The 20514-nt window shown below is 35.6% G+C and overlaps 1 protein-coding gene and 1 long non-coding RNA gene across 4 annotated transcripts in view; one reads left to right on the forward strand and one right to left on the reverse strand.

Moving 5' to 3' along the window:
• The first annotated feature begins 2472 nt into the window (after positions 1 to 2472).
• Positions 2473 to 19635, forward strand: LOC118165289. The gene is made up of 3 exons (XR_004749964.1): positions 2473 to 2485; positions 4702 to 4940; positions 19626 to 19635. It is a non-coding gene; the product is annotated as an uncharacterized LOC118165289 (long non-coding RNA).
• KIF6 (kinesin family member 6) overlaps positions 4816 to 20514 on the reverse strand; it is a 170137-nt gene continuing 154438 nt past the window's right edge. For all 3 annotated transcript variants that reach the window (XM_035323279.1, XM_035323277.1, XM_035323276.1), the window contains 4 exons: positions 19242 to 19336; positions 10966 to 11055; positions 8798 to 8904; positions 4816 to 5354 (listed from right to left, as the gene is read on the reverse strand). In XM_035323279.1, the coding sequence (XP_035179170.1) occupies positions 5338 to 5354; positions 8798 to 8904; positions 10966 to 11055; positions 19242 to 19336 (309 nt within the window). In that variant the 3' untranslated portion in view covers positions 4816 to 5337. The remainder of the gene's footprint in view (positions 5355 to 8797; positions 8905 to 10965; positions 11056 to 19241; positions 19337 to 20514) is intronic.

Genomic DNA, 20514 nt, shown 5'->3' on the forward strand with positions numbered 1-20514 from the left:
TACTTATACCAATGAAAAGCTAAAGGAATATGTATTTGTAGATTTCAAGTTATGGAAAATTAATATTCTGTCTGCAAAACTTTTTTTTTTTCCTAATTTTAGGTTACCACATTGGAATAAAACAAGATTCTGTGTGGTAGCCCAGAAGTTATGTCTTGTTGCAGGTAAAAAGAAACTCAAATATATAAATTTGGAATTAAAGAGGAAACTCATGATTTCTGAGTGAGTTCTAAATCCAGAAGAGTGAGCTCAGCATGCTTTACCACATTGGAAATGAAATTTGGCTTCCAGGTAGAAAGACTAATATATAATATACCAAAGTAATAGTATTAGCAGATCCCTTTTGATGATGGGATGGCAAAGCACCGTGTCTAATCTAACTTCTCTTATGGTTCTGTAATGGTCTTCTGATTAAAAATAAGTAAAACCTGAGTCCACAAACTTTAGAAATAAAAATTCCTGACAGAAAACAAATGTTCTGGAGTGTAGCTAAACTTGGAAGTTGACTGTTACTCAAAAGTCCTACTGTTCCAGTGCTCTCTGCCAATGCTAAACACAAGAGTGCATTTAGTCTCATAGCTAAAGAATGATTTCTCACAAAATGTATTTTGAATCCAGATCTGAATGTAACCTCCTTCATTAGTCCTTCAGTTATCCTACCTTCCTCCCTCAATGCTGTTGTAATACATGACTGATTCAGTAGGATCAGACTTTCCCCCGAGAAAATCTAAGCCCTCTGGAAAGGACAGGTATCAAAATGACACCCTGGCCTACAATCAAGGTCATGAATGACCTTATATATATTACATGGAGCAAATCAAAGGATTCAGAGTTCTCCAATTACTTCACCTCTTGTTGTTACAGTCCCTAACAATTCTTAAACATGTACATATAATAAATAAAATTAGGCCTAAAATAACTGACATGGTTTCCTCACTCTATATTTCAACAGTCAGAAAAAAATTCCATTGTGATCAGTAGGAGAATAATTTATATATATATATATATAACCTTTTCTAAAATAAGTAATTCAGTGTTTGAAAGATACCTTAGTTGATTCTGTTGTCCTCAAAAATCTGATGAAGGATGACTCTTAGGACTAGTTTTCCTGGAAGAAACCTCTCTGAACAGAACTAGATGACAAACTGGATGCAAAGATCCAGGGGCCCTTTCTTCTTCAGGTTATGCACTACAGCTTGAATAACTCGTACATGGAAATACTGAATTGTTTTGAATTCGCCTTGCTCCTTGAATGATTTATGACAAGAGTTAAGGAAATTATTTAGAACCATGTTAACTATAAATAGCAGTAACTTAGTGCATTTCTTCAGGCATGTCACTGCCATCTGGCAAGTTTCTACTTCTGATTTTGCTCCCACTCCAAATTTAAGCCAGTAATTTTGACTTAGTGATTTACACTCACATAGGTGAAAACATGGAGCATTTTCATATGAAGTTTTCCTTATTGGTGAGGTTTCAAAGCAAACATGACAGGAAGTGAAACAGAAAATAATATCGGAAGATCTTTTAACATTGATTTAAACAACAATAAAAGTGATTACTATAAAATAATCTAAAAATAGAAGTACAATTATTGTGGTTATTAACAATGAACTTTGAAAAGACAAACAAATTCTGCACAGAGCTACCAGAAAAGCTATATCTAGCAAGACATTCCCAGATTTTCGTCTTACTGTCATCATTTCACCAGATGGATATTTGGTACAGGTTGCACTTACAACAGCTTAACACTTAATTCTGATGAAATGCTCTGAATTTATACTACTAAGATAAAACACTTGCAACTTATAATTTATCAAACCAGGTAAGAACAATAAAACCTCTCCATGGGAAGATATTACAATATATACTTACCCTGTTAATGTGTGTGAACCTCATTATTCCACTTCAAGGCCTCTTTCATAACAAATACAGAAATGAAAACAGGAGATTGTATTGGGTGTGTCCATCTTCCAAGCAAAAGAAACTCAACATAATGTTATGTAATTTTCTCAAAGCTGGTGAGCTCAAGGGTTTCACTAACATGGCACCAGACTGGGCATAGATCCCTGGCAGATTCATCATGAATGAGAACAGGCCCTTTAGCCTTCATTATAAATCTACATCATAACCTGGCCCTCCCAGAAACTATGTTGTTGAAGGAGATGTCAGTGGATGTCTATCTTCTCCTACAATAAACCATATGGAAAGATTGAAAATGCCTTGAAATGAGAAATGAGATGAAACACAATGTCTGGCATGAATTAGTCCTGGAAGTATCTGTATGACATCCAGGACTGTACCACTACTGTCCCCTCAAGAAATTTCCACAAACAAGACTGGTTGGATTTGCTTTGGTTGGAGATAATAAATATATTGTATTTACCATATAAACATTTAAACAACCATCAGCTAGATATCACTGTGAATAGACAGGAGTCAGCCATGTATGAGAATCTCTATGCTTTGTGACAGTATTTTAAAGGTGGCTTAGGCAAGACTCAGCTCCATGACAAAAGTGGGCCACAGACTGTTCCTTCAGCATGGTAAATGCTAGGGTTATTTCCAATTAATCTAGACATGATACAAAGAGAGATTATTAAAACAAGTAATGTGGTTAATCTCTGGACAAACAGACTTTCTTGAAGCAATGAATCCCTTCACGAAGAGAAAAGAGCTTAGAGGGGAGCCTAGTTGCCTTCTGACAGCTATAAGGCCAACAAGAAGATGGAGTCAGGCTTCTCACAGCGTGGCATAATGGGAGGCAGAGAGACAATAGCCATTACTTTGAATAAGACAAGTTCAGACTGAACATAAGGATTTTAATTTTTTTTTTTAATTATTATTTTTGTGGTGAGGTCAAGCATTGAAACAGATTGCTTAGGAAGGTTGTGCAGTGTCCTTCCTTTGAGGTTTTCAAGTTCAGAATGAACAAAGCCCTCAAGAGATTGGTTTGCTGTCATAGCTGATGATGCTTTTAGCAAGATATGAGATTAAAGACCTTGTGATGTCCCTTCCAACCTGAATCTTCTTATGGACCTAAAATATAACCTTTGAAGAGTAGAAACAGTTTTTCAAAAAAAAGTGTAGGCTTTATTTCTTAAGACTATTATGTATGAATCAACAAACTTTTCTGTCCACAGGATACTATGGAAATATCCAAAAGAAGCAAGAAAAAGTTTCTGCATTTGTATTTGTTTACATTGTTTTCTATTATTATGTTTTCTATTTTGGATGCATTCTTGCTGAAGCTCTTATTATATATTTACGTGTATAGTCTTAATCTCAGAGCAAAATCAGGAATTGCAATCTCTCTGCAAATCAGGCATGACTTTGCTGATAGTGATTGAATTTCATATTGATTTTACAACATTGTAAAAACAAACAAACCAACAAAAAATACAGGCCAGCAAACACCTTAGGTGTGGCAAACTGAGAACAAAAGACTGGATATGTAATAATCAAGAAACAGCAGTGTAATATTGACCACACCAGGATAATACTGAGATCCACTTACTGAATACTTAACCAGTTACTGAAAGCTCTTGGAAATGCTTCAGTGTCAAAATAAATGAGCTATTGTACCAGTAATACTCTTTTGGCCACCTCCAAATAAATTCACTGTAATGGAGATTTTACTGAAATGAGGAAAAGACAGCTACTTCACTCAGCAATGGTTTGGAACCTCTGGTTGGTTCTTATTTAGCTTGCTGGGTTAGATGAATGCAGTATGACGGTCCTTAATGAAGCCATATAAAAATGAATTCAGTGTATATATAATGGAGTGTGTATATATAATAGAATGACCTCTGCAAGAAGAAAAATAAAGACAGACAAAGTTCCTGGCAGAATTTGGGCAGTTCAATAAAACCTCCAGCAAAGCAGACTTATGAAAGGGGGAGACCAAATCCTCAACTCTCTCTTCTTTTCTCAAAGGAACTGTAGATCTGACTTTCATCTCACCTTGTCCATCCTACAGGCTGCATAAAGTTTACCAATTTATATGGTAGCTGTACTGCTTATTTTTACAGAAAAATTTAAATGCAGAAAAAAGTATAACTTCAATATTTCTTTACTGATTTCATCTTAGTTGTTAATTTGATGGATATCTTCTGTAGGTTTGAACACATCAATTCATGATGTACTTCTTAATAACTATGACTTTGCCACTGAAATCAGTGTCAGCAACTTGAGGACATACATCTTTGAGACTGATATGAGACTTCTGCCAGTATATTATTGTGTTTTATATGACCAATGTAAACCCTTTCAAATGGGTGACTGTAAGCTTATTGATAGCATGAAAAACAGCAGTTTCAATCTTGAAGTATGTATATCTCAGAAGAATTGACTCTGTTTTGCATTGCATTTTTGAACTTGTTCTGGCCTGAAGCATAAAATAAGTTATTGCATAACCAGGTATTATGTGATAAAGTAACATTGAGTCAACAGTGAAGTTATGTTGTACACAATATATAAATGAACTTAGATTTTCACATCTCATCTAATTTATGTTTTACAATTATTTGTTCATTTTTGCTGTAAGACCATCAAGTGTCCTGTTTAGTCTGAAATCCGGCTATTTTGGGAAGGTTTATATTTTGACTAACATATAGCGTGTCCAAATGAAAAAAAAAAACATTTTGTAAAATTTTAAATGTAGAATTTATTTTAAAATAAAAATGTATTTTCACATTAAAGTACTATCTCAGTATTATAATAATATGACATGAAAATTATTATTTATTGGGGAAAAAATAAAAATCAGAAAAAGGTCCCAAAGGAATTTTGTAGGATTTTGTAACTACTATTTTCGCAGACATCTCTAGATGCCAACTAGATGTAAGTAACAAAGCTTTATACAAATTCAGAGACAAAACAGGTCAATTTCACCTGAATTTCTTCTCAAGTTTCCAGTACACATATACCAAAGGAGAAAAGTACCAGTCCATCAGTAGCAATAAAAGTTCCACAGGCTAAAGATGTAGAAGAACATTAACTTTTAGAAAGCATTAACACATTAGATAATTTTAGTATTTAGAAAACTGATAATAAATTCCCAATAAACAAACATATTCAGCAAACTCCTAATCAGTTTTTTTTTAGTTTTGCTTAATTTTAATTTAAGCTGAAGATACTGAGTGCAAATTTTCTAATATCACTCCCCTGAGAAACGGATTTTGCTGTCAAATACAAGTCAATCCTATTCACTTTCTTACCAGTTAAATCTGTACATCTAAAGTAGTCATTTGTACCTGTTTCTAAACAGAAGAGGACGGTAAATAATAACAGTCTTTAACAGATTCTAAAAGGAAATCTTGGACTGCAACAAGAACTTCATTTGTTCCCCAAGCCTGAAAGGAGATAAAGAATACTTCAGATTACATTACAGGATGTGTCATCAATGTTAAAAAGAACTTCACAAAGGAAAAATAAGGTATTTTAAAACTTTTAAGGCAAAAAAAACCCACCACCACAACCAAAAAAAAAAAAAAAAGCAACCAACCAAAAACAACCAACCAACCAACCAAAAACAATCAAAAAATAAAAAACCAAAACCATCTATTCTTCTGCATTTTCATTTCTCTGCTTCAAGACTGAGCAAGGAAAAAAAATCATATTTGCAGAGTACTCCTTTCTAAAAAGCTTTCCAATTTTGTTGTTACAACGCTTTGGCAATCTCAGCAAGCCCCTGTGAATGTACCTGCTTTAATTCATCTATGGTTAGAAAACAAATGGTAACGAACTATAAACTCTGAGCTAATCTTCCCTGAGACCTCTCATTATCTCCTTTACATTACTGTCACTAAGGAGATTGAGCATTCCCATGCTTTCTGTTTATGAAACTTATTTTCCACTCGATTGGCTTCTGCACACATTTATCCTCTTTTATTTATTTATTTTTTTTGCTAATGCAAAGTGGGGCCCTCAGTTTGCTTCTAAGATACTGATATAACTGTTCGTAAGAGTCAGGATCAATAAAGGAAGAGCAAAGGAAAAAGCAATATGTTGACATTTTTTAGACCTAGTGGACTTTGGTTTGGCTGAACTTATGCCTTCACACTCTGTTTCCTACATGGCACTCTGTGTGTAATAATCATGAAAGGAGTACATATATTTGCATATTAATGCAGAAATTGAACAGCTCAGCTGAATCGAGTTTGGGAAGGAGACAATAGAGCACTGGACTGGGAGTCAGCACACAGCTTCTATACAAAGCTGTCTGACTCAACTCAGTGGCTCTGGCACAATTTCTTTCTCTTTTATCTTTTATCTTGTAGATGTTTGAGATTTATTGAGAAAAGGTTCTGTTTGAGACCAATAATACTTTTATTTATTTATTTATTTACTCCCCCCCCCACTTTATTCACTCTTCCTCTACTCTTCCCCCCTACTTATCTGTACTTTACCTCTGATAGTAAAAAACCAAGTCCCCATCCCCACCTCACTGGAAAAAAAAAAAAAAAGAAAAAGAAAAAAAAGAAGTACGACCCTCAAGTTCTCATTTGCTTTGGATGCAACTATTATTGGAAATTTCTTGTAGTATATAACCCTACAGAAGTTAGTGTGACTCTCTTCTCCTTTTAGCCTAGGAGTCTAGAAACAGGTCAAGGAAGAGTGAAGTGATGGCGGACAGAAGAATAGCTGAGAAGAGGCTATTAAGCAGTATTTGAGACAAGCTCAGAAGCTTGCTTGAGATGAAGCAAGAAGTCTTGTGGTTAAATACACCGCATGTGAAACCTTTTGTCCCTTTAATTTCATAGAAGATCAGAGGAGAAAGTGGTGAGTAGTCTGAAACCTTGTGGCTCTACCCAGTTGTGTTCTTTACTCCGTATATTGTGCCAGGCTGTGCACACAGGAGAAGGGAACATGTACCACTATTAGAAATATTGGAGTAGTGGAGGCAGTCACTTAGACCATTTTCTTCTCCCAGTTAGAAAATCTACCTCAGCACTTCATAAATATCCTCAGGTTCCATCATGGTGCTGAACAGCAAAGTACTTCCTTAGCAGTCCTGGTCCCTTCATCTTGCTACATCAGAATTAACAAACTTTTTGATCAATGGCTCCTGCTCCATCTTTCAGATCTGGAAAGTTTTCCTTTCTCTTAGTCCAGGAAAATAAGCCTTTAATCTGCCAGGTTGACTCCAAATCCTTCTCAGATCTTGCTACTGAGCTGTTTCATATCTATGACATATCAGGTCCCCAAGCATTTGTAATATGCAGGTCATGTTTATGAATCCTCTTTACTCTTTCCCCCCTGCTTAGTGACTGGTTGAGCCATTCAGCTCTGCACTACCAGGATTACCAGAATAAGCACTGTGCAAATGCTACTCCATTCATTGTCAGCTACTTAGGCTAGGATGTAGCCCACCTTGTCTAAATGAACTTCAGAAGGATTTAAAAAGTGTTGACCCTCCTTTGTTCTGCAAGAATACTATTCATGACTTCAGGCCAGATAGTTGTCAATGTTGATAATGCCTAGTCCCTTTTGAAACTGATGTATGATGCTAGGTAATAGTTTGTGGTTGAAAAGCAAGCAGGATGGAAAAGGCATTTGGGAGAGATGTTCCTGATATGGTATGATTTAGGAGATAGATGATCACAGGACAAGATGTGCTTGATAGATTACTGTATACAAAATGGATCAGATCTGGACACTCTAAAGGCCTGAAATGTTTGTTGTAAGACACTTATCTCTATCCTACTTCTGGTGAGCTGCCTATAAATTCAACTTAATTTCATTTGCAGAAGAAACTTGACAACAGCTTTTCTAAATAAAGACAAAAGGGAACCCTAAGCCTAAGTGTGTTAAGTGTTTGCTTTGGATGAGTGTAAGGGGGCTGTTTTTTCAGCCACTGTGTGTTTACCTGACAGTTTTACCTGATAAGCAGTGTGATAACAAAACCCCACTTTGTGACAGTGCTAACACCATCTGCCAGGTGCTGATAGCTTGCTGAATAATGCTGTCATCAGCGTTCAAGTGCTGATGGAAAGTTATTGCTTCACTAGCCACTATTGCTTTCATTTTCTGTCTAATTGGTTGCTGCAACTAAAAACTATTATTCCAAAAAAAAAAAAAGAAAAAAAAAAAAGGAAAAGAAAATCACAGATCGCTTTTCTTTATCATGATGAATTCCTTTCAGGCTACCTTGCAGCACCACTATTGTGTATTTAGTGCTTTCTGCTTCCTGCCAATTTTACTAATCACACTGTAGAGTGAACTAACATTATTGCCTAGCTACAATTCCTCTCAGTAACTGATTTGGTGACAAATATCTATAGAAAGTTTTACTAAACCTTGATATAATGAAATACCCATTAATAACATAGTCTGTTAGACACAGTGGGCTAGTCTGCTTGATGAGGTAGGGTGCAATGTAATCATTTGCATAATATTTATTTGTTGTTAATTATTACAGTTAAATTAGTAACAGCTGAAAACCAGGCCAGATAGTAAACAAAGATTTGGAGACATTTAAATTATTGAGAAACCACATTCATGTGCATTTTCAAGTGTAAATAAATACACCGTGCTGGCTGCACAGACGCGCATGATGGTGGTTGGTTAAAACAGGCAGCCTTCATAGTTTTAGGTTGCAGCATGGAGCTACTAAAATAAATACATGTGAAGAATCTGAAGGGTTTAGAATGGCTGAGAATGTAACGTAATATATAACTTAAGCCAGAATCAGTTCTCACTTGTGTCACTGTAAATGTGGACTAAAGCTATTTTGGCTTTTAAATGCTCTACTGGAGATTTTTGTTTGGCCTCCTATTTTTTTGGCAGGATTTACCTTTCTTTTGCAGGATGTTCTGTCTTGCTTTAATAAAAGCTAGGATGTCAGCATCAGTCTGGCTGTCTCCAGTTAGAGGAATAGATGTGTTTGAACTTGGTGAGGTCCTGAAATGAGAAAGAGTATTTGTGGACCCAACTGAGTAAAGTTATTTTTCTGTCACTTTATCTCCTCTCTTCTTCAACATGGAAGACTTTGTCTTCCAACTAGAGATGTATAGATGTTAGAGAGGGCATGGTTCAAAGTAAAGTCAAAGTCAGGACATCTAAATGATCTTGTGTAGGCTCCTAAGATCAGTTAATAGCTTTTTAATTTGCTAGGGCTACATGCTGATCACTTATAAAAACTCTCACAAAGGATTAAAAATACTTTACTGCTTAGTTAGAGACTTACCACCAAGTGGAAAGGCCTTGCATAGTGAGTTTACCAAAGAAATGATACGACCATGCCATGCCATATGTTTGTTTGTTCCAGGAAAAAAAGGCAACTATTTATTTGAACAGATCATTAGTATTTTTGCCTACTGTAAGGGAATTAAGTTTTCATACATACATGGCAGTAAACAATCACATTTGCTGACATATTCATGACATTTGCTGAAAGAGGCAACTTCTTTGTGCTGTTAAGTCTCCAGTCCAGACTGAGACTTTGTATCCATGCAGTTAAATCATTGATTTACACCTGCTTTTGGATAGACCCTCTGGTGGTATAAGATGATGTAGTACAAGGAAGCTATTTTAATCAGCTAAGAATTTGGTCCTGTGTCTTTAGCCTTATGTAATCAATGTATTACATAGTACATGTAATTACATGTAGCCTTATGTAATCAATCAATTTAACCATCAATGTTAGTATCAGAAATACAGTGATAAAAACTACTTGTGCTATGGAAGCACAAGTGGAATTAAAGGGAGAAAAATTATTTTCATATCTCCTACCTTTATAATTATAGTTATTTCTGATGTTTCTTACTGTTTATTGCAGTAAAAAGTAATTGTGCCTAGCACAAAACAGAAGTCTGACATCTTTGTCTTTGTGCTATTAAGTCCTCAGTCACTGAATTTGTTAACCAAAATGGAAAAAATGTGGAAATAATAAATGAACTCAATAAAATATCTCTTATGTAATGTAAAAGGAGAACTCAAACTACCAACAAAGGAGTACTATCTTATTGATGTTCATTTGATTAGCAATAATACAGAAATAAAAAAATATACAGTGTATATGAGAAGGCGCTGTCTAAATTCCATTTTAACTTCCTTTCTTCTGTTTTTCTTAAACATAAAGGCAATTTTAAAATGTTATTTTTTGGGGGAAGAAATCTTCCATATTTTTGGTGTTGTTTTGGAAAATGAAAGAAAACAAAAACACCTTGTTGTTTGTTCCTACTTCTGCAGTTGGAAAAATAGTAACTTATCCATATTTTCCTAAGGGCATTAATAGTCAGAACAGCTGTGCAAAATAAGAATGTAACTTCTGGAAATATACTGATTTGGTATGATGTTTTGGTGGGAGAAAAGAACATGGAAATGAGCATGTTTGAAAAAACTAAGAGCTGTCAAAGAAAAAAAAAAAAGAGAGAGAGAGAGAGTAGTTTCTGCTTAATTGCTAAGCTTTCACAAAGCGGTATGTCGTTTGAAAAAACATGGCAAGTAACTTTTGCCAAGCCTGACACACGGAGGCTGCTGCTGTAATTTCATTATACTAGAATAATTTCTAGGAGGGAAAGTCAAAATATTTTAAGGACACACAAGAAAACTTATCCAAAATTTTACAAAAATGTCAAAACGACGAAATCATGAGAATTAAAATTTTCTACACAGACCTTTCATTTTGTGATAGTAATATACTCTGATCTCCCTTTCTTTCAAATGTTTATATTTACTCTTTCAGTCTCTCTTGCAAGAGAAGAAACAGTCATGAGGATTCATGATCTCATAGGGATGAATACCCCAGGCCAAAAAGAACCCACTTCTTTCCTATTGATAATGCAGCTATGTGTGTAAAGCTGTGGAACAGCCTGTGTTGTTTTGGAAGTTGGAGGAAAACCTGCCATTTCCACCTTTTTGTGTGTGTGATTTAAAGAGACTGTTTTTATGGAGACTGATAGAGGCTTATCCAGATGTTGTATTACTGGCTTGCATTTTCCTCTGAATAACACTTCTTACCTTGTTTTTGAAGTTGAGTTATTAAAATTATTTGAATTGTTTTTCCCAGATGTCTCTTCATTACAGCTGGCACTTGTGGTCTCTGAAAAGCTGTAATGAGAGCAGAAATGAAGGGTAGAATATAATTCTTGTAGAGGGAATGTTAGTACATGCTAAGTAACCACAAAGTGTTTTTCAAGCCTCTTTTATTTTATTTTATTTTGTGTGTGTGTGTGTGTCTCTATATTTTTTTCTATATAAAAGACTTTTTTACTGGAAGAAAGAGTGCTTTCAGTTGAAGCCATGGGATGATTAGGTTTATGTAGGGAATATGACTACTAAGGAATGACACATAAAATCTTAAAGATTTTGCTTTTAGCATTTGCTTTCTAAGCAGGGCTTGTAAAGCACTTTGATGTGACTGATGGAGATACAGTTTGTAGAGATATATTTAGTTCTCAAACTGACTATAAGCCAAGTGAAGCCTTAGCTCATTTTCCATTCTTTCTTTAGTCAGGCAAAACTATTACTGAAATCAGTGGGAGACTGGATAAAAACTCAGTGAGGACTTGCTGATGATAGCCAAATATATTGCAAACGGTTGTTGTGCATTCTTGTCCCTGCAGATACCATTATCAAGGAAATCTCTCAACTAGGAAGGCAGACTTCTGCCATGGGATGTCTACGGACACTCTCCTCTCTCTGGGTGTTTGCAAGTACTGCTGTATATGGTGACAATCCTGAGTGGAAACATTGAATTATTCAGTTTTAGGATTTTTCCAGTAGATGGCAGGATTGGCAAGTTCTTGCTTTTCAAACTCTGCAGTAGTTTGTTCATTGTTGGTGGATGAATTGATATTTCTGGCACAGAACTTGAAAAAGGAAAGAAATTTATTACTAAAATTTTACTGTATTACACTGTGCCAGGTTCACTTTTGCAGAAGATATTGCGCCCAAGAGTGTAAGTCATTTTCAAATGATCAGCTTTAGGTTTACTGAATGTTTCTCTTTAACTCCTCAAGTCCCATACCATTCACACCTGCCTAAGTGGATTAAATAACATCAAGACTCAGTCTAATTCAAGTAAAGCAATATCATATTTAATGTTAATAACATTCCAGACTTTATTATACCTACATATTACAAGAGCTCAGGAGGATGTGTGATGTTACTACCTACTATGTGGTTTAACAATATCTGGGAAATCCAGATCGTAGTTCTGCTTTAGGATTTCCTGATTTTTTTTTTTTCCCACTGATTTGGCAGTTCTTAAAAATGAAGTGATCTAGGGGCTTACATTCCACTTTCTATAAGGGCTCTATGTCTGTGCCTTGAGATACCTATGTATGATGGTTTAATAAATCTTCACACATCATCTTTGTCATGGAATGTAGTGTTAAGACAAGGAGTAATGGCTTTAAACTGAAAGAGGGTAGGTTTAGATTAGATATAAGGAGGAAATTTTTTACTCTGAGGCAATGGAACAGGTTGCCCAGAGAAGCCATGGTTGCCCCATCCCTGGAAGTGTTCAATGCCAAGTTGGATTGGGAGGTTTCCCTGCCCATGGCAGAAAGGTTGGAACTAGATGATCTTTTAAGGTCCCTTCCAATCCAAACCATTCTGTGATTCTATGATCTGAACCATAGTAACCATCCATGATTGTGTTCTTTGCTTGCAACAAATGTAAGGTAATGTGACTTAGTGTGATTCTTTTTTGTTGCCATAAGCTTCTTTGCTTTTTATTTGCCATGAATGGAATGTATAAGTTTATAAATACTGTGAGTCAGCTGATGTAAGTAATTTTTATGTTGCAGTTATTTATATGTCTGAACTCATGTCTCATTCACTGAATTCATTAAGTTTCAATGAAAATTATTCTCCAAAATTGTTAAATCACTTTTTTAAAGGGATAATTAAAAAAAATAATAATAAAAAAAGACACTAAATTCTGACAAGGTTTAACCTCTAAGGATTTCACTTTCTTTTGATTGGACTCCTGGACCCAGGACAATATACCAAAATTTGCCTTAAAGAGCTCTGGGAGAACAAGGCACCCACGGAAGCTGATTTTTAAAAACTAAACTAAATATATATAAATATATAAATTTGATTGAGGTGATGCCCAGAATCAGGAAATTAATATTACTGTGTTCAGAGATGGTCCTGCTACTCTGTCTAGGGAGTGGTTACAGACAGACATTTGTCTGTAGGATCCAAACTCCTATCCTGCAAGTTAAGGAAGCTTTTTAATGACTTGAGTTGTTGCTTCCATGTAAGAGGTTAATGATAAGAGTACTAATCTAACAAATGAGTCTTTCAGCTTGGCAGAACTCAAAGCCTTCTTTACATATCAGAGAGATTGCTCTAAGCCTTAGGTTAGAGGGATGGTCTGTATGGGGATAATCTGCATCCTTCCTACTGAAGCTGTGATAATTTTTCCATGGCATTGCAAGATAGGTTGAATCAAAAGGGGATGAAAGAGCGCAATTTTCTTGTACAGTAGTTTTTATGCTCAGATTCATTAACATTTAGGGTGTGCAACTTCCTCCTAATCTCTTTTCAGAAGCCACTACTCTCCTCTTTAATCTGAGTGTTAGATGCTTTTCCAGTGATGAGAAAAGGGGAAATTTTGCTAATACTGCTCCAAATTGAATGGAAAGCCATTATGAGAGGTTTGGGTGGGGGCAATGCGTTAAACCTGAAGGACTTGGCATCACGGGAGTCTCAGGCGTTGATGTCTTTGCATGAAAACTACTTTTCTAGCTGCTAAATCTGAGAAAATTTTGCATTGGCAGAGTGGTGAAACTGAAGGTGTTAGGGAAAACTGAAAGTAAGAAGTGTTTGGTGACTCAATTTTCAAATGCAGTCAGCACTTCTTGAGTCTGGGTGCTCGACAAAGCCAGAGAAAACCATAGGTGACCTAATTTAGTGTGATAATAGTCCTTCAAGCAAGAGGTTGGTGTAGAGATCTCTAGAGGTGCCTTTCAACTAATGTTTCTGTAATGTGTAACTTGGCACTCCTGACTCACAGTTTTGGATTTAGATGGACATATGAGCTGTAGAAATGCAGTCTCTCTATCTGGCTCCTAATCTCTAACATTATTCAGGTTCTTTTGATAATGTTAATTTCAATTTTCATTCTGAATATATATATTTTTAATTTTTTTCTTGAATTCAAGTTGTCTCAAATCCCCATTTCCTGACTGTTTCAGTAAAAACCATGCTTTTTCTGAAGATTACAGATAGCTGACAGGCTTCTCAATTCTTTTTATTATTATTACTATTATTATTATTTTATTATTATTTATTTTTTAATCTCAGTGGATGAAGTTTCACCCAGTGAGTGACTTGCTTTTCCTGTTTGGGTCATCTGTTGGGGGGCATATGTCTGGATTGGGCATGGGGCAGCAGCTGGAGAGATGTACACAATGCTGCTGTAGTGTTTCCCTTGCTGTGGGATCCTAAGAGCCAGAGGCAGCTGTCCTCTGAGCTGATCAACTCCATCTAGCACTCAGGGTGGAGAAGCTGGAAAGACGATATGTGTCACCATATGAATGCTTGATTTGCCAGTACAGCACTGAATAAAATGGAGAATGAGCGTAAACTTCAAAGATGTGCAACCTCTGCATTGTTAAAAACAAATCAGCTGCAGTTCTCCTGTCATCTGAGCCTTGGAAGTGAAGGGAACAGATGTTCTGTTTAAAAGCAGACAAAATATATTCAGCAAGATTAAAGCTGGTTAAAATCTGAGCACTTCTGTATTTGGTTACAAAATCAAATTTGGCTTCACTTGGAAATTCTTAGATAAATTATTTGAGCTAAATTGTTACCAACATTTGAAAACCTTTGAAATGTCATTAATCAAACATGTTATTCCCACATTATATTTTATCTTCATGTAACACTGCAGAAAATTGGCAAGAATGAAAAACAAACAAGATAGAAACTGCTGCAAAAAAATGTAAATGTTCCTATTTTTTCACATAGCACTAATGTAGGGAGTAAATTTTGCAACCCAGGACAATAATACTAAAACAACTGATGCTAAAAGTCACCAAAGAATGTTAAGCGTTGTCTGAAAATATCTTCAAGAGAATCTAAAGTGACGTGAAGATTCTTTAGAAGAAGAGACACATGTAGTCTGAGATTGAACATGCTATGGGGTTTGCTGGAACAGAATAAATGAGATCCAGTAAAAGGGAACGACTGAGGTTAGAATCTCAGTGAATTGAAAAGGAATGGATTCCTTTTGAGAGAAGGAAACAATCCAAATTTTTTAGATTTGAGTAAGTATCCAACAGATGCTTGATTGAAGGGAAGTACAAGAACAGTTCAACACTAGTGAAATCAAACGTTCAGCAAGAAAAGTAACTTGAACAGAAGAGGTTCTGATACACTTAAATGAAAGCCAACATGTGAGAATAATGTACAAGGATCACAGAATCACAGAATCACAGAATAGTCTAGGTTGGAAGAGACCTCCAAGATCACCAAGTCCAACCTCTGACCTAATGCTAACAAGGATGAACAAAGACTTTTTGCAGACTTGACAGGAAGCCACTAAGAGACATAAATATATATACAGTGTGAGTTGCAGTTAATACCACAGCTTTACGGTAGAGATGGTAGAGATAACATGGATAAGTAGGGTATATTTGGAGTGGGTTGCCCAGGGAGGTGGCAGAGTGAACCATTGCTGGGGTTGTTTAAGGAAATGTTGGACCTGGTACTTAGGGACATAGTTTAGTGGGTGATATTGGTGGTAGGGGGATGGTTGGATCAGATGATTTTGGAAGCCTTTTCCAACCTTAATGATTCTATGATTCTATTCTTTTTCAGGTTCAAAGGTGTTCCTTTTGGACAACATTCTTGATTATTTTATTCCTCTTCATTTCTCTTTGTACTGTGACTCTGGGATTGCTGGTTAGACACTTTTCTGTGTGGAATATAAAGATCGGTTATTCTTTCTCCACTTTACACAGTCATTCTCCTTTTAAAGTAATATTTTCAGAAAAGATGAGCTTTAATATTTCTACAACCTTCATATGAAGTATATGCAAAGATAAATATAATCTGGAAATCTGTTTAATCTACTCAACAGGTTAATGAACACGAGCCTATTAGCCTCTATACATATATACTAACTGTTGGTTTCAGTTATTTTAAGTATATCAGATTTAGTAACAGGATTAACCTGTTCAATAAATGTCCTTTCTTATGCAGCCATGTTTTTTCTCATCCAAAAACCCACTGATGTCACCCTACCCACTACTTCAGCACTGAGGTCACTGCAATCAGTGAAGTTTTACTTCTTACTCGAGTGGGAGTAGGATCAATCCAAGGGCTTTCAAAGCTTACCAAGGCAGAAATACTCACTGTTTAACTCTTTTATAACAAACTCATTTAGACACTTAACAATTCAGCCTTTTTTTTTTTTTTTTCTCAAATGAAAAAGAGACAAGTTTGGGCATGCATTGAATGCCTTTCATATGTGTGTATCCTTATTAAGCTTCACAAGGATTACTAGCTTCCCTTCTCTGTTATTTTAGTTATAAATTGATTTAATGTAAAATATAATTTGAGGCTATCACATTCCCTTCTCAAGGCTTACTAACATAACCAAGGTGTGTCATACAATAACAATCCACATGAATTATGCACTAGAAGGTGATCAAAAGATTTTGTTCAAACAGACATAAATCTCAAGAAAGATTATGACATATACTTGTATCCTTGATGTGCTGAAATAGACAATTTATTACTTCTAATCCTAAAGTCTGTATTTATATCCATTCAAACTAAGGAGTGTGTCTGAATAGTTTTACTGCATACTTATTCTGTCAACAGCAATCCTAGATTTCTGACATGCCGCCCACTAAGTTTTAGATCTTGTATCTATTGAACACACCTGTGAACTAAATTCCTTCTTGGAAATAGGTTTTATTTACATATATATTGTATATAATTTATGTTGGTCTCTGCTTTTGTGATCAGATATTCTGCTAGGTGAAGATAGCAATATCATTTCAGAAAGAGACTGTTGATTTAAGGTGAATTAGAAACAAAGAACCATTTGTGTCTTGGGACTTTGTAACAGAGAGGAGAAATTGTAGCCTAGACTCATCCTACATAATCATGGGAGCTGGTAAGTAAAGTTTCTGTGTCAACTGGGGTCAAAGAAATCCTTGGAAAATAAATATTTTACTGTTTTATACACTTAGAGCCTGTGAAATTGGAAACTACTACTCTGTTATTGCCTCAAGTAGGGGGAAAAGTAAAATTTCGTGCACAGTGGGATGTTAAGCCTGCAGCTCTGCCTCACAAAAAGCAGAAATAGTATTTCTAATTCCATATACATCATAATTGGAAATATATCCTTGTAAAATATGTTTAAAATAATAAAATAAGATTGGTTCTCTGGAACTGTAAGAAGGGAAGATCAGTTAGCTTTGAAGGATCATTGCAAGAACGCTGATAAAAATTGTATTAGATATGGGAAAACAAAACTATATACTTCCTGACTCCTTCTACAATTTCAGTTCAAGAAGATGAATGCTCTGGGTCTGTAATGCCTATGTAAGGATCAGTCAGTTGGTATCACTGAACTCTTCTATTACTTAAACACAGAAAAACTGCTTAAAGAACATGAGAGTTTTTCTAAGAGACCATGTGGGACAGTACAGGACTCTGAAATAAGCTTGGCAGTTTAAAGACACGAGACATCTTCCCCCATTCTATACCAAATACCAGATACCCTTTTCTGAGATCTGTCCCCCAGTAATAAAAACAAACGATAAAGGCATTTGAAGGAAAAGTTTAAAACAAAATTATACAAGAACCAATTATGCAATTTTGTGTCTGAGATTGAGTGAGGATGTGGGAAGAAGAAACCTCCACTCATGGAAGCCAGTCTTCCATTGCACTGAAAAGCTCCTGAGGCATTATCATATGCTTTTTTTTAGTTCTAGCTTAAACTGCGGAAGGTATCACTGACCTGAGCAATGCAGCAGTACACCAATGAGAAGTTGTTGTTCCCAAGAACAACAAGGCAAAGAGGTTGTGCAAGAAGTCCTTAGTTGAATTCATTATGAAGTTAAAGAGAGTAGTTCAAATGACAGTCATGGATTGTTTGAGCTAACTTGGCTGGCTTTGTGCTGAGCTAGACTTAAAATGCTCTCACATTATGTTCCATTAGCTTTGCTGTGGGACTAGAAACCTTCAGCCTAAAACCAGAAATGAACAGCTCAAATTAGGTCTTAAACCATGTCAGCCATTTGCAAAGCAAATAGCGTCTAAATCTTTAGAGAACGCAGAAGAAGAATTGAAGCGCAGTAGAAAAGACTAGAGTTGGTTGTCATCACCTCGAGATGTTTGAAAATGCCTTCTTGGACATCCTTGGAGGATTATTTGTTACATTCTCTCTCTGCACTGATTATGGGGAAATTACTGTAGATATACAGTTTACGATAAAAATTAGAATGTATTTTAGTTTTGGGCAAACCAAAAAGTATTCATTATTTCATGGCATGTAGGATATATTATGTTTTTAGCAAAGCAGGAAACACCATTTAAGTAGAGCATTGTTATAAAAATATAGGTAAAGCTACACATCAGAGAAAGATTAACAATATGATGAGAAGGAGGGAGAGAGAGGCAGAAAGTGAAAAGGAAGGAGATTGTCCATGAACATAGAAACCTGCATATTCTGGTATGCATTTTCTCATACTCTGCCTTGCTTGAAGGCTATGAAAGATCTGTTACTGAAAATTTAAATTAGATAGTTTGAAATCAGAAGCTATTGATGACAAAACAACTGACAATTACATTTTTGTAATTTTTTTGTAAATTTTGCAATATCATTGTGGAACAATATGCTGCATAAGTGTAGCACCAGGACATCTTTTCAAGAACAAATTTAGGCTATATATAAAGTCAATTAATTAATTTTGATTTGCAGACTCCTGTATACCTTTCAAAGGACATATAGCCTCCTTGTGCAGCAAAATTGACTAATAACAGTCTTTATTTTCCTAGTAATCTGCCAATGGGATCCTTGGTGATAGGTTTCCAGGGTCCCAAGACCAACAACTCAAAAGGACTCAGTTACAATAAGCTACCTTAAATATGACTGCAAAGCAACTGAATGATAAAAATTCATTTTGTACACAGTCATTTTTCTTGTAGCAGGAAATATAGTTTCTGAGTGTGATTTTAACAAAGCATTCTGGTGTACAGTGGTTTTAATAAAACTACATTTTCTTACAAGTAAGTAAGGAAGAGAAAAACAACCAATTTACCTGTTAGTTGGTAGAGGCTGTGAAGATTTGATAAACTCAGGATAAACTGTTGTACTATTCAGTGCGCTGACCAACTCTGTTTTTTCCTGATGGACCTAGATCGAAAAACAAAATTATGTAGGACAGGATTATTTTAGAGCACTTAATATTGGCCTACAGGTCTCAGCAATAACAACACAGGTCAATGACTCATTTAAAAAACACAGACTGAATCACACAGCATTTTCTTCACTTGGACAAACACTTCTGAACAAAGAATAAACTGTTTAGGATTGATTCAAGTATTTTTAAGCTCAAGTTACAGGTTTTTAATATATAACAGCACATGCTCACTGATTTGAGTTTCTTAGCTAACTCAGATGTATAGATAGGTCAAGATCCAAGATATCAATCCCATTTTTTCCCCAGTTTTTTAATCCGCTACTGGTAAATCATGAGAAGCTAAATCCTGGACCTCCCCTGTTAAAGGACAGTGGACATTGTGTTCCAGTGGGTTCAAAATTATTACTTGCAGCAATTTTCAAAATCTAAATTTTTAGACAGGAGGGTCACTAAAACATTATTCTCTTCACCACTAATATGGTTGGGGATTTTAATTTGAAAAGTACTTTGTAATGTTAGCTTGAATTTAAGCTAGTTTGGTGGTGCTTTATGGATAATGAAGTTCCTCATGTTAAGTTCAGTATTTATTTTAGACTATTTTCTTAAAAGTAGTTTCCATTTTTACTCAATGAAATTAAATAAAATACTGACTAAACACTTATTTGTTTATAACAACTTTTCACCCAGGAGTAAATATTTTCTTCCAGTTAATAATGTGATTTGGATGGATTGCCCTTAACAGTCTTTTTCATTAGGCTGATGTGCATTTCACGGCAATGCTGTCCTGTGAGATGCCATGTCACTGCTTGGAAGTCATTAAAAAAAGTGTCAAAAGGGGAGCTCATAAGAAAGCTATGTTGTTTCGGTTCTTCCCCCTCTGGACCCTCTGTACTGTCCCCTGTGTTTGTGAAACCGTGTTGCTGTGTCACCGTGTTATGAACTTCACATACACCACTTGCTATGACATCTCTTACAGAATTGATTAAAGTAGACCACAGTTTCTGCTGGGTTCTTAAACAGGCAATCATGGTCGTGGTGGGGCTCAGTTAGAGGGCAAGAGCACATATGCTCTGTGCTGAGAGTTAGTGATTTGGGAACTTAAAGCTGAAAGGTTACAAGAGACTTTGAAATATTGCTTAAAAAAATAATACATTTGTTGGGTTTTGTCCAC

This window comes from Oxyura jamaicensis, chromosome 3 (genome assembly GCF_011077185.1).
Source record: "Oxyura jamaicensis isolate SHBP4307 breed ruddy duck chromosome 3, BPBGC_Ojam_1.0, whole genome shotgun sequence".
NCBI classification, from domain to species: domain Eukaryota; kingdom Metazoa; phylum Chordata; class Aves; order Anseriformes; family Anatidae; genus Oxyura; species Oxyura jamaicensis.